This window comes from Nicotiana attenuata, unplaced genomic scaffold (assembly GCF_001879085.1).
Source record: "Nicotiana attenuata strain UT unplaced genomic scaffold, NIATTr2, whole genome shotgun sequence".
NCBI lineage: Eukaryota > Viridiplantae > Streptophyta > Magnoliopsida > Solanales > Solanaceae > Nicotiana > Nicotiana attenuata.
Genome location: NW_017671280.1, coordinates 102,291 through 114,662, shown reverse-complemented (window position 1 = coordinate 114,662; position 12,372 = coordinate 102,291). Strand labels below are relative to the sequence as shown.

General features: G+C 38.6%; 1 protein-coding gene across 1 annotated transcript; it reads right to left on the bottom strand.

Annotated features, from left to right (window-relative positions):
• Positions 1 to 283: 283 nt before the first annotated feature.
• Positions 284 to 8,148, bottom strand: LOC109207265 (GTPase LSG1-2). Its single transcript, XM_019370158.1, has 7 exons — positions 7,735 to 8,148; positions 4,472 to 4,573; positions 4,310 to 4,396; positions 3,709 to 3,802; positions 2,367 to 2,423; positions 1,934 to 2,013; positions 284 to 1,835 (listed from the first exon to the last, which is right to left on the bottom strand). Exons 1-7 carry the CDS (start codon positions 7,956 to 7,958, stop codon positions 713 to 715), a joined length of 1,767 nt encoding a protein of 588 aa, XP_019225703.1. The 5' UTR covers positions 7,959 to 8,148; the 3' UTR covers positions 284 to 712.
• Between the last annotated feature and the right edge of the window lie 4,224 nt (positions 8,149 to 12,372).

Here is a 12,372-nt window from a genome sequence, read left to right as displayed (position 1 = left end):
CGGTTAATTATTTCCCACAACAAAGTTAGGAGCATATGAGGATGCACTTTATTCATGGTAAGCTTAATAACGCATTTGATAATGTGAGGCAACATCTAAAGTTAGAAAAAGAGCTGCATAAGGCTTCCAAAGAAGGTGCAAAAGTGCACAGAACAATAACTTCTAGCTCAACAAATGGCTTTAAATGTAAAACTAGTGAAAACTGAAAAATTATAACTCATCAAAACAAAAAAGCTAAAATGATAATCAACAAGAAGATTGGAAATGAAAGAAAAATTGTGACTAAAGTGAAATGCTTTGCCTCATTTGTGATCAAATGGGTCACTATGGAGAAAAGGTAGATCTTTCCTTTCTTTTCTTTTTTTTTGAGGTGGGTGGGGGTGCTACAGCCTGTTCAAGGAAGAACCATTAGGCACAGAAGCTCAGATGAATAACTCAAAGGAAGCAATATGTTGTGTTGCATAAGATTTTACCCTATAACTCCCTTAGTGAGAGTCTTACTTTAAAAATAAGCATATATACCGCACTATCATCATAACGATATGCGTGTAACAAATAGTACTTGCAATAATGTAGGGTAAGAAACAGCGGTTCACATTGCAACAGAGGCAGGAGCCAAAGAGCCAACTATCAGAAATAACATGTTTCGCCTTTTTTTTTTTCCTCTTGATGCAGTTCGCTGAGCAAAGATACAATCAACTTCCATCAACACCTAACGGATGCTCACAGGTCCAGTGTTTGCTGGTTTCTGGAAGACTCTTACTACTGGCATCCCATCAGCATCACCGTTCTGGACCCTCCACGACCGGTCTTTCTTTCTTTGTGATTTCTTGTGTTGTTTATGGGGTTTAATTGAGGGCTTCTTTTTACGAGCTGCCTCGTTAGGAGCAAGTCCATTGGCCATATCAAATGTACTCAAATCACTCAGCACATGCTCTAGACTGGGTCCATTTTCGTCTTCATCATCACCAGAGGAATCAGAAGCAGACATTCTAGGTCCATCATCATCCTCCGCAACATCTTCATCCTCTGCACTACCTTCATCCTCCGATACCCCTGGAGGCATTTCAAAATGTGGAAGCTTCCCATCAACATAATCTTTCAACATCTGACGTGATGCTCTTGTTTCATCAGGCAATCCACTTGCAGCAACATAACCACGAGATGCACAGTATGTTCGCAAAAGTTCTGCCGCAGTAGGTGGGCGAGACTGTGACTCATACGGCTTTGGTTTCGGCAGAGATATGTTGTAGACATCCTCAATAATTTTTCTAGGGACTCGATTTGCCACCACCTGTACAGCCTCTCTATGCTCAGTAATCCGATCAATTGGCAAAACACCACATGCAATCATCTCATATCTCGAACTTGTGAATGATGGAAATACCAAACCAGGGCAATCACATAGAGTAAGTTTAGGAGAAATCACTAGTGTCTGAAAATGCTTTGTCTTCCCGGGAGTAGATGTCACACCAGCCCGTTTTTCCCCTACCAAAGCATTAATAGTTGAGCTTTTTCCAACATTAGGATACCCCACAAACCCCACCATCACACTTCTAGATTGAACATCTGCTGCTAAGTTCTCATTAGCACGATGAGCATGAGACGGACCTCCTCCTCCGACAGAAGCTGACCTATTCCTAGTCAAAACTATCTCCTCCGCTGCAGACTGTAACCGGACCAATAGCTCTTCCCTGCCTACAATTTTTGTATCAGCATCACCTACCTCTTGAGATATCGTTGGTATCTTCCCTTCCATAGCCGCAGAGGCAGCTTTAGCAGACCAGAATAGAAAAAGAATCCCTTGCTTGTGGAAGTATTCAGCCCATTTCTTTCTGCAGATAAAGCAAGAAGCATAAATTTCACATTCAAAAAAAAAAAAAAAAAAAAAAAAACTGGCAGGGAATGGCAACTATATTATCAGCATACTGACCTGATAGAAATGGGTAAAAGATCTGCTTTGTTAACAAGAAGCATTGTTCTTTTGTGTTGGTCTACTTCTAGTGCATAAGCCTGCAAATTGGCCCCATCATTGCATAATCCTTATATGGAACTTGTACGATACAGGTAAAACAAGAGAAACATCACTACTGTCGAAGTTTTTGGCATATGTACGAAACGATTCGCTACTCTTTAAATTTCATTAAAAAGGAAAGTAAAAGTAAAGATCAGAATTCAACAGTAGCGCCTCAAAAGAATGCACAGCCACATGAGACAATATGAAAAAGATATCAACACATATCTGACCAGTCTTTCAACTGCAGTCACTGAAACTGTGAATATCCAAGCAAACAAATAGGAAATGTATCATAGTTGTGCTAACAATCAAAGGTACTTCAATATATGTGAAGCATTGAAATACTTACCTCAAGATCAGGACACCGATAAAAAAGTGGGTCTCGTGCATCAACAACCATTACAAGCTGAGGATGAAGAAACATTAAAATAACTCAGCAATGCTAATTTTGACAAAGTAATAAATTTTATTAATGAAGGGCAAATACCGTCTGTATACAAAAAAATACATCAGCAATACACCAAGAAAAATTAAAAAACACGTCCATAGAAAAAAGGAAATCGTCCAATTCAGAGAGAATTATTCACAATCAAGTAGCAGATAAAAAATCATTACTCTCTTCTCGATTGCGCTAGTAGATCACTGCAAATTCATACTACATAATAAAATGGGGGAATATCATTAGTGGAAAGATGCAAAAGACGTAAATCCTAAGGATCTGAAGAGGCCAGGACAGACAGGCCTAAAGGGGACTGCAGTCATGTGTTTAAGCTCTTTGCCTGCATAAACTTCTTTTGCAAAGTCAAAATTGATCACCAAAGCAAACTGGCATGCTTGATGCTGGAATTTTCATTAGTTATTATTGCTGATATTATCCGATAGTGGATTTTTTTGAAGTTCACAGTATCATTATTGTCTATCTAATCCAAAAGATACAAGCAACCAATAAACTAATATCCTGGCACGCTTTAATGAAATTTCACCTTTTCACAAATGAACAAAAAAATAACTCAATAACCTAAAACCGTTGGAATCCAGAAACTAGGGGAGGCAAATACAAATGAGGAAACTATGATACAAGAAGTATGAAAGCAAAATAATTGACTATTGAAGCACCTAGAAGTCAACCCTGACGAGTTTGAAGGTCCTCACAGTTTTCATGCTCAAACATTTGCAGCCCAACTACTAGGCAAAATTTAAACAACGTTAACTGACACAATCCGTCACACGGAACGTATCTCTAGTACAAGGCTAGAAATGTTACTATAAACCAGATTACCAACCAATCTTCAGAATCTCTTACCAAGTACTTTCAGGCTTCTTTACAGGAAAACTATACAACAACAACAACTACTACCCAGTAAAATCCTACAAAGTGGGGTCTGGGGAGGGTAATGTGTACGCAGACCTTACCCCTACCCCGATAGGGCAGAGAGGCTGTTTCCGATAGACCCTCGGATCAGAACTTCACAGGAAAACTATATTTAGTTTAAATGCTTGATATTAAAGCAACCTTAAGTTTGAAGAAACAGTTTCTCTGTGTTTTAGTGTACATAATCAGATCAAATAAACTACACGAGGGTAAGCATAAGAAGGAACCAGTAGACTGCCAGATGCCAACTGTTAAACTGACACAAGAAATATTTATCCTCTTGAATAATCCTAAAGGTAGAAAATGACCAGAATCTCACCAGATCACTACGCTCGACAACTCTCCAAAGCTGTCTCCAGATATCCAGGTTCTTTTCAAAAGGGGTGAGAACCAGTTTCTCATTCTCTTCAAGCCTATATAATTAATTTCTGTTAGAGCAAAAAAATGTACATAAACAGAATTCACATGCTAAGCAGTAGCCCAACATAAGATGAGGGCCTATCTGAAAGCTCTCAATGTACTATTGATACATTTTCCATTTTCTGGTCATACCTCCATCACACATAAATTCACTATAAGCAGATGGAATATGCTTTAGGTGCAAATAAACCAGCTATTTTTAAGTGTACATGGAAAAAAATGGTTGATGGATAAACTGGGAGGGAAGGTACAAATTCTCTTTTGAACATACACAACTTCCTAGCTCAATCTGCTTTGTGTACAGAACCCATAGTGACTAACTTTGAATGTAAGCAGGTATCCGCAGGAAAATGAACACAAGATATCTTAAACATCCATCTTAAATTTACAATGTTCATATTCCTTGCCCCCACTCCCAAAGAGAGGAAACCAACGATATCCACAAACATGCATTCACTAATGTAGCATAAGCAAATAAAATGTCTTCTCACAGAACTGACCTTGCAAGATTGCGGCGCCAAGCTAGAAAAGCTTGATTTTCATTGGCATCAAGCTCTTCTACTGACATTCTAGTATTCCATGGTGGCCTGAAAAAGAAGTACTTCAGACCCTCGGACCAGGATACCAGATAGTGCACTAGATTAAAAAAGGATAACAATTACCTGCGTGGAACACGAAGACTGCTAGCATGCAAGGCCTCCTCTTTCTTCTGCTGCTCCTTTCTTTCTTCAGGTGTCAGATCACCAATGCTAGAATCACCGTCCCTACAAAGTCAGGACACAACCACCATAAGTGAAAGGTAAGTCACCTTTCAATTCTGTCTGAGAGGACACTAAGACATAAAGTTATGAAAATCAAACGAGCAAAGAGAAAAATAACAGAAAGAAGGTACATGATATTTTTTTATAAAGCAGCAAAAAGATAGTACTAAAAGGAGCCCAGTCAAAGATGAAAAGTGAAATGCTAAAAGGCAATATTATGAGAAGTGAAATGTTAGCATAAAGCCAATTGTTACAGGATCTCCATGGTTCACACTAGCATATTCTATAGAAATTAAGAAAAGCAAATTTAGCACATTAAGACAACTGTGAACTTCACATGGTAAATCAAGCTTATTGAATCTGAAGAAAGACAAGATCATCCCAAATGATCAAATCTTTTGCAGGGTTGACCATGACACATAATCAGCGATCTTATCTTTAAATTAGCTTCAACTTCCAGACAGCGCCCTAATTCCAAAAACACAGTAATTTTCTGAGGTAATTTAAACTGATAACACGAATTCAAGCAAACGAGGATAACATAGCAAACCCAGCAATAAAGCATGACGTGGAAAACCTTTGTATCAAAACATCAAGTTCTGATTGGGATATTATTCACTTCCCATTAACTAAATATGTATGACTTAGGTGGATTTCCTTCGCAGTTCACATGAACGTGCTACTGCTCCACTTCCTTTTAAATTCAAAACTTCATCTACACCAATCAAGTCACTCCTTGAGTTAATAATATCTCTCGGTAAGAGTTAAAACAGAGTCACATATGTTAGTGGATACTTCTTCTGGATCAAAGTATCCTCTAGGATTCTGATGCTATCTACAAACATGATGCCCTTAGGAAAAAGCTGTTGAGATTTCTTCACTACTAGTAGTTTATTACACTACATCAGATATAGAAGCCTTCAGCTAAGGAACATTTCAACTGGAGAAGAAGTTTTATGGCTTCAAATTTAGAAACAGTCCTGGTGCAATGAGCCACAATGACTTGGTGCAAACAATTTCTGAGGGCCATCGGACTGGGTAAAACCTGAATTAACCATGGTGCACTTGCGGGAAACTCCTTGCCGAGGGCCTGTGCACCCCCGGGATTAGTCGGGGCTCATAGAGACTCGGACACCCGGTGCAAATCAAAAAAAAAATGAGCCACAATGACTAAGCAAGGGTAACACAATAGCCCCCCTCTAGTGAGTCCTTAAATAGCTTATAAAGACTAAGAGATAGGTAATGAATCTGCTACCTATTGTCAGCTGTAGTCAGGGCAGATATGAAAATTAATTTCTTAGTCATTACATAATGCATCAATAGAAAAAAGCAATACACACTCAGGATAGAGGATGGAATACGATCTTCGCAGTATCAGCCTATCACGTCTCTGATATAGAGACAGCACAGCTGGAAAGATATATGTTATTTACTTAATTCTCATGCTTAGATGTGGTTTTATGCCATTCAACACGTTGATAACCATGTAAATGATCTGTAGGAACTTCTGTTCCTTAAGGTTCTCATAGAGGAACCACAGGAGAAATGTATTTCAGCCACGGAGCTATTGAGACAGTAGCTTTATGAAAATGAGTGTTTAGTATCATATTGAGAAACAGTGAGCATTATTTCCCATTTCTTTCTTGAAAGATGTTGTAATCTTTTATTTTTAATGGACTACCTCTCATACAGCAATTCAACCACAGCCAAGGCAATAGAGAGCTCTTTCCTTCACCATTCAATAATTGTTTCAATAGGGAATCCTTCTTTACCATTCCATAATGTTTGCACGTGGCACAGCACGTTGCCATCCGTGCAAAACTTGACTTCGTCGGGAATGATGCTGGATGCATATGTTGGCAACAAGTCAAACCCCTCCACAGTCCACACTATGATTAAACTAAATTGAATAACATCTCACAACAGAACAAACAAAAGTGTAAGATAATCGCTCAGGAAGGGGCCAGCAAGTCACTTACTCTTTCGAAATTGTATTGGGGATAGGTGATTAGGCAAGATATGGCGCTACTTCAGCTTACTAAGGACATGATCCAGGATAGAAGGGTGCGGAGGTCGAAGATTAGGGTAGTTAGCTAGTAGGTAGTCGAGAGTTCCCCGTTCTTTTTTAGTAGTATTAGTAGCTCCCTTGTTTTTTTCGTCTGCTCGTCCGCTTTGTGTATCGTATGTTCCAGTCTGTTACAGGTTGATGCTATTTTCTGTTACTGGTTTCGATGATGTTGTTGTTGTTGTTATTGTTGTTACTATAGTTGTCTTTCTCCCCTTTTCCTTATCGTCCTTTTTCCCCCTATTCTTTCTTTCTTCTTCCTCTTTCTTCTTCGTCTTCTTCCTCTCTCTTTTCACCTTTCTTGAGCTGAGGGTCTATTGGAAACGACCTCTCTACCTTGCCAAGTAGGGGTAAGGTCTGCGTACACACTACCCTCCCCAGACCCCACTTGTGGGATTATACTGGATATGTTGTTGTTGTTGCCCTACTTTTAGGTTTTTCTATGTTGCACTCAAGAAGATCATCAAGAATCAATCTTGGCTTCCAAAACCTGTTCTAATCGCAGCACTATAAAGTTAGAACCAACAACAAACTCCCAACCTCATACAGTACCCAATTTTCTCCTTTTCTTAAAATCCCGATTCAAAAAAAAACAAACCAGAAACCTGCAAGCATTACAACAACTCTCTAACAACAAACTAACTCCCAAGCCCCTCTCCCCCCAAAAAAAAGGAAGGGAAAAACACACACCAACAAGATACATGCTTATCAACAACAACTAATTACAAAAGAAGATTTCTAAGAAAATATCTCAACTTTACTCAACTTAAATGTATATTAAGGCAATTCCCAAATACCCAATTCTCTATTTTTCTCAAAAATCAATTAGAAGAAAAGAATATAAAGTACAACATCCCAACTTTACTCAACTAAAAAATAGATTAAGGCAGTTCCCAAATACCTAATTCTCTACTTTTCTCAGTAGTCACTCGAAATAAACAAAAGCCAATAAACCCGACAAGCATAACAGCTCTCAACAACCCAAAGAACCAAACACATACAGAGAGACACATATTTACAAAGAATTACAGGTTTTATGACCAAAATTTAATTAAGAAGCTGAGTAAATAAGAAATGTTTAATTAAAGGGGGTGCTTACAGATTGACGAGGAGTTTAACGGGAGGATTAAGGTCAGAAAAGACGCGTTGAGCTTCATCTGACTGCTCTATGACGGCCTGAATATCAGTGACTTCAGTGACGGATTCCAGAACCTTCTTGTGTTGGTTCCTGTAGAACCGTCCCTTCTCTTTCGACTGTTGAATCATTTGGTTATGGTGCCTCACCAGTGCCCTTCCTAACGTGCTTTTCTCTCCTTTCCCCATTACTTGCTTCTCCTTTCCCCTATCTCTTAAATAAAATTATCAGGAAAAAAATGATTGATGAGCGAAACCCTAATACTGCTTTTCGCTGGAGGCTGTAGGAGAAATTGGCGGTGGTACTGTAGATGGGGCGGCTGAGAGGAGTTGTAGAGCGGGGAAGAGGAAGAGGCTTATTCCCCTTTTTTATTTTTTTTGAATTTTTAATAATAAAATGCAATTTGACCCTATTACTCCATTTTTTGCACTTTATTTTTTTCCATCCATTTTTTGGACTTTATAATTTAGTCAAATTATGAGCTTTTAACATATTTACCGATCAGTCAAAAATAATTATAGTAAAAATATATATTTGAAATATACATAATTAAATATATCTATCGACTCTTATATTTTTAGGGACGGTTCGATTTCCCTTAAATTATTTTACACTAGCACCTTAATTTGTTGCTCCGCATAACGTCCAAAACTAGAAGCTTTTATTAAAAGAAAACTTACTAGGACTGTATTAGACAATAATAGCGCAATTAGCACCAGAGTGGTCACAATTCAATTTGATTTGATTTTGTGAATAAAAATTAAATTTCTTATGTCAATTTGCTGAATATACAAATCAAAATATAACAAACTAGTTTCATTTCGCTCATCATCCTCATTGTTTCTTATTGGTTGTTTTATGAATACAAAATTTAGGGCGTAAACGTCGAATATAATTCAAACAAATAATAATGGGTGAAAATCATTTACCTTCCCCAACTTTGTGTTAAAAATCAAACTCCCCCCTCAACTTTGAACAATAATCATTCTCCCCCCTTTATCCTACACAATATCTTTTTTGCCCTTGAATTTTTAATTTTCTCCTCAATTCAATACTTTTTAATTATATGATATATTTTTTTTATGGTTTTAGCTATAACATAAATTATGTAATATCTATTATAAATTTTAATTAGAGTTCATTAAAATTATAAGTAGAATAAGTAATCCGAGTCAATTAAAATTACTTTATCTTTATGATTGTTATTTAATGTAATGCATATTAGATATATATTTAAGTTATATTTTCTTAGCGACGGAGCTAGAAATTCATATAAGAGGATTGAAAAACACCCCAATTTTTATTATTTCGGATTGAACTTGTGAGCTAAGATAACTTGGGGTGTTTTCAATCCTCTTATACGAAAAACTCGGATTGAACTTGTGAGCTAAGAAATTAAAATTTGTGAGCTAAGATAATAGGGTTCATTAATTTCTTAACTCACAAGTTCAATCCAAGTTTTTCATATAAGAGGATTAAAAAACACCCCAAGTTATCTTAGCTCACAAGTTCAATCTGGGGAAAAAAAAGGTTGGGGTGTTTTTCAATCATCTTATATGAATTTCTAGCTCCGTCGCTAAGAAAATATAGCTTAAATATATATTTAATATGCATTACATTAAAATAACAATCATAAAGATAAGTTTTAATTGACTCTAGTTACTTATTCCACTTATAAAATGAACTCTAATTATAATCTATAATAGGTATTACATAATTTAAGTTATAGCTAAAACCATAAAAAAAATATCATATAATAAAAAGTATTGAATTGAGGAGGAAATTAAAAATTCAAGGGCAAAAAAGGTATTGTGTAAGATAAAGGACGAACAATNAAAGTTGAGGGGGGAGTTTGATTTTTAACACAAAGTTGGGGAGGGTAAATGATTTTCACCCAATAATAATTTACTATTAAGCCGAAATCGCAACCCTTTCATCATAACCTACTGGTATTATAGTGAAGCCTCATGCTATACGTGCCAAGAACGTTATACCGTGTATGAAGATACAAGTATAATAGTTCTTTTCTTGAAAAGAAAAAAAAAGTTACTATCTTCAGGAAGTCTGATAAAGGTCTGTGCGGGGACTGTAAGGTCCCGAGTAAGAACCTTACGACTCAGCATAGCTTCTAGTCATGGACTTGAAGATTATGAGGAAGCAAAGAAAGAGGGTTGTGTTTGGTTTACCTAGGACTAAGTGGGAAGCTTTGACAAAAGACAGAGCAGAGGAATTGGGAGATAGGTTTCTCGCAATGAGAGAGAGGAGAGTGGGTACGCGAGTAGTATGTGGACCGCGACTACGAATTGCATTAGAGAGGCTGCTAGAGAGGTATTGCAGGTCTCAAAGAGCTCATCTGGTGGCCGTAAAGGGGTTTGGTGGTGGAGTACTAAGGTTCAAGGTAAAGTGGAGGCTAAAAAAGCGGCATATCTGAAGCTTCTGGAGAGCGTGGACGAGGAGGCGAAGAGAATGAATAGGGAGCGATATAAGATGTCTAAGAAGGAAGCGAAGTTAGCAGTTACTACGGCCAAGACCGCTACATTTGAACGCTTGTATAAAGAACTCTGAGGTAGAAGAAGGGATAAGAAGTTATACAGGCTAGCCAAGGTGCGAGAAAGGAAGGCCCATGACCTGGACCAAGTGAAGTGCATCAAGGACCAGGACGACAGAGTTTTGTTGGATGAGATACTTATTCGACGTAGATGGCAAACTTACTTCCATAAACTCTTGAACGAAGAGGGGGTAGGAACGTTGAGCTAGGCGACTTAGAATACTCTGAGTGTCGTCGGGACTTAAGGTATTGTAGGCGTATAAGAGTTGAGGAAGTTGAGGGGGCTATGCGTAAGATGAGTCGGGGGAGAGCGACTGGCCCTGACGAGATCCTAGTGGAATTTTGGAAGAGCATGGGTAGGGTGGGCTTAGAGTGGCTCACTGGGTTATTTAATATCATTTTTAGGACGAAGAAGATGCCTAAAGAATGGAGATGGAGTACGATAGTCCCGTTGTATAAGAACAAGGGTGACATCCAAAGTTGCAACAACTACCGAGGCATTAAGTTATTAAGCCATAATATGAAAGTCTGGGAGAGGGTGGTGGAGCTGAGGTTGAGGAGGATTGTGGATATCTCTGAAAACCATCTTGGATTTATGCCAGGACATTCAACTACGAAAGTTATTCATCTTGTTAGGAGGTTGATAGAGCAGTATAGGGAGAGGAAGAGGGATTTACATATGGTGTTCATCCACTTAGAGAAGTCTTACGATAAAGTACCAAGGGAGGTTCCAAGGAGATGTTTGGAGGCTAGAGGGTGTTCATGTTGCTTACATTAGGGTTATTAAGGACATGTATGATGGAGCTAAGACTCGAGTAAGGACTGTGGGAGGAGACCTGCAACACTTCCCGATTATGATGGGGTTGCATCAGGGTCAGTCCTCAGTCCAATTCTATTTGCTTTGGTGATCGATGCGTTGACGCGCCACATACAATGAGAGGTGTTGTGGTTCATGTTATTTGCAGATGATATTGTTCTGATTGACAAGACACGGGGCGGTGTTAACGAGAGGTTAGAGATTTGGAGCCAGACTCTGAAGTCTAAAGGTATGACCAAGACAGAATACTTGGAGTGCAAGTTCAGTGGGATGACTCAGATTGTGGACGAAGAAGTGAGACTTGACTCTCAAGTCATCCCTAAGAGAGAGAGTTTTAAATACCTTGGGTCAGTTATACAAAGGAATGGAGAGATCAACGAGGATGTTACACATCGTACGGGGCGGGATGGATAAGATGGAGGCTCGCTTCAGGTGTTTTGTATGATAAGAATGTGCGACCTGGACTTAAAGGTAAATTTTATAGAGCAGTGGCCACTATGTTATATGGGACAAAGTGTTGGCCAGTCAAGAACTCTCATGCCCAAAAGACGAAGGTGGCTAAAATGAGGATATTGAGATGGATGTGCGGGCATACTAGGCTAGATAGAATTAGAAATGAAGTTATTCTGGACAAGGTAGACGTGGCCCCTATGAAGGAAAAGATGCGGGAGGAGAGACTTAGATGGTTCGAGCATGTGAAGAGGAGAGGCGCAGATGCACCGGTGAGGAGGTGTGTGAGGTTGGCCCTGAAGGGCATAAGGAGGGGTAGAGGTAGAGGTAGGCCGAAGAAGTATTAGGGAGAGGTGATTAGACAAGATATGGCATTGCTCCGGCTCACTAAGGACATGACCATGGATAGGAAGTTGTGGAGGTTGAGAATAAAGGTAAAGGGTTAGGATAGGTCGCATGTCAGTATCAGTAGCTTTAGTACACGAGTCAACATTATTTATATATTTTTGTATTCCTTGACTTCTATGTTTACTTGTTGTTACTTTCGTTCCGGCCTTCTGATTATAATACTCAGTTTTAATTTTGTATCTTTCTATTTTTTTCTTCGGTTTTCTAATTGGTGTGCTTGCGGCTGCACTTCTTTTATTTTTCCTAAGCCGAGGGTCTTTCGAAAATAGCCTCTCTGCCTTCTTGTAGGTAGGATTATGTGACGACCCAAAGGGTCATCACCTATTTTCTCTTTCATTCCGTGCTACCGAGGCCTTGAAAACCTCATTTTTACTTGCCT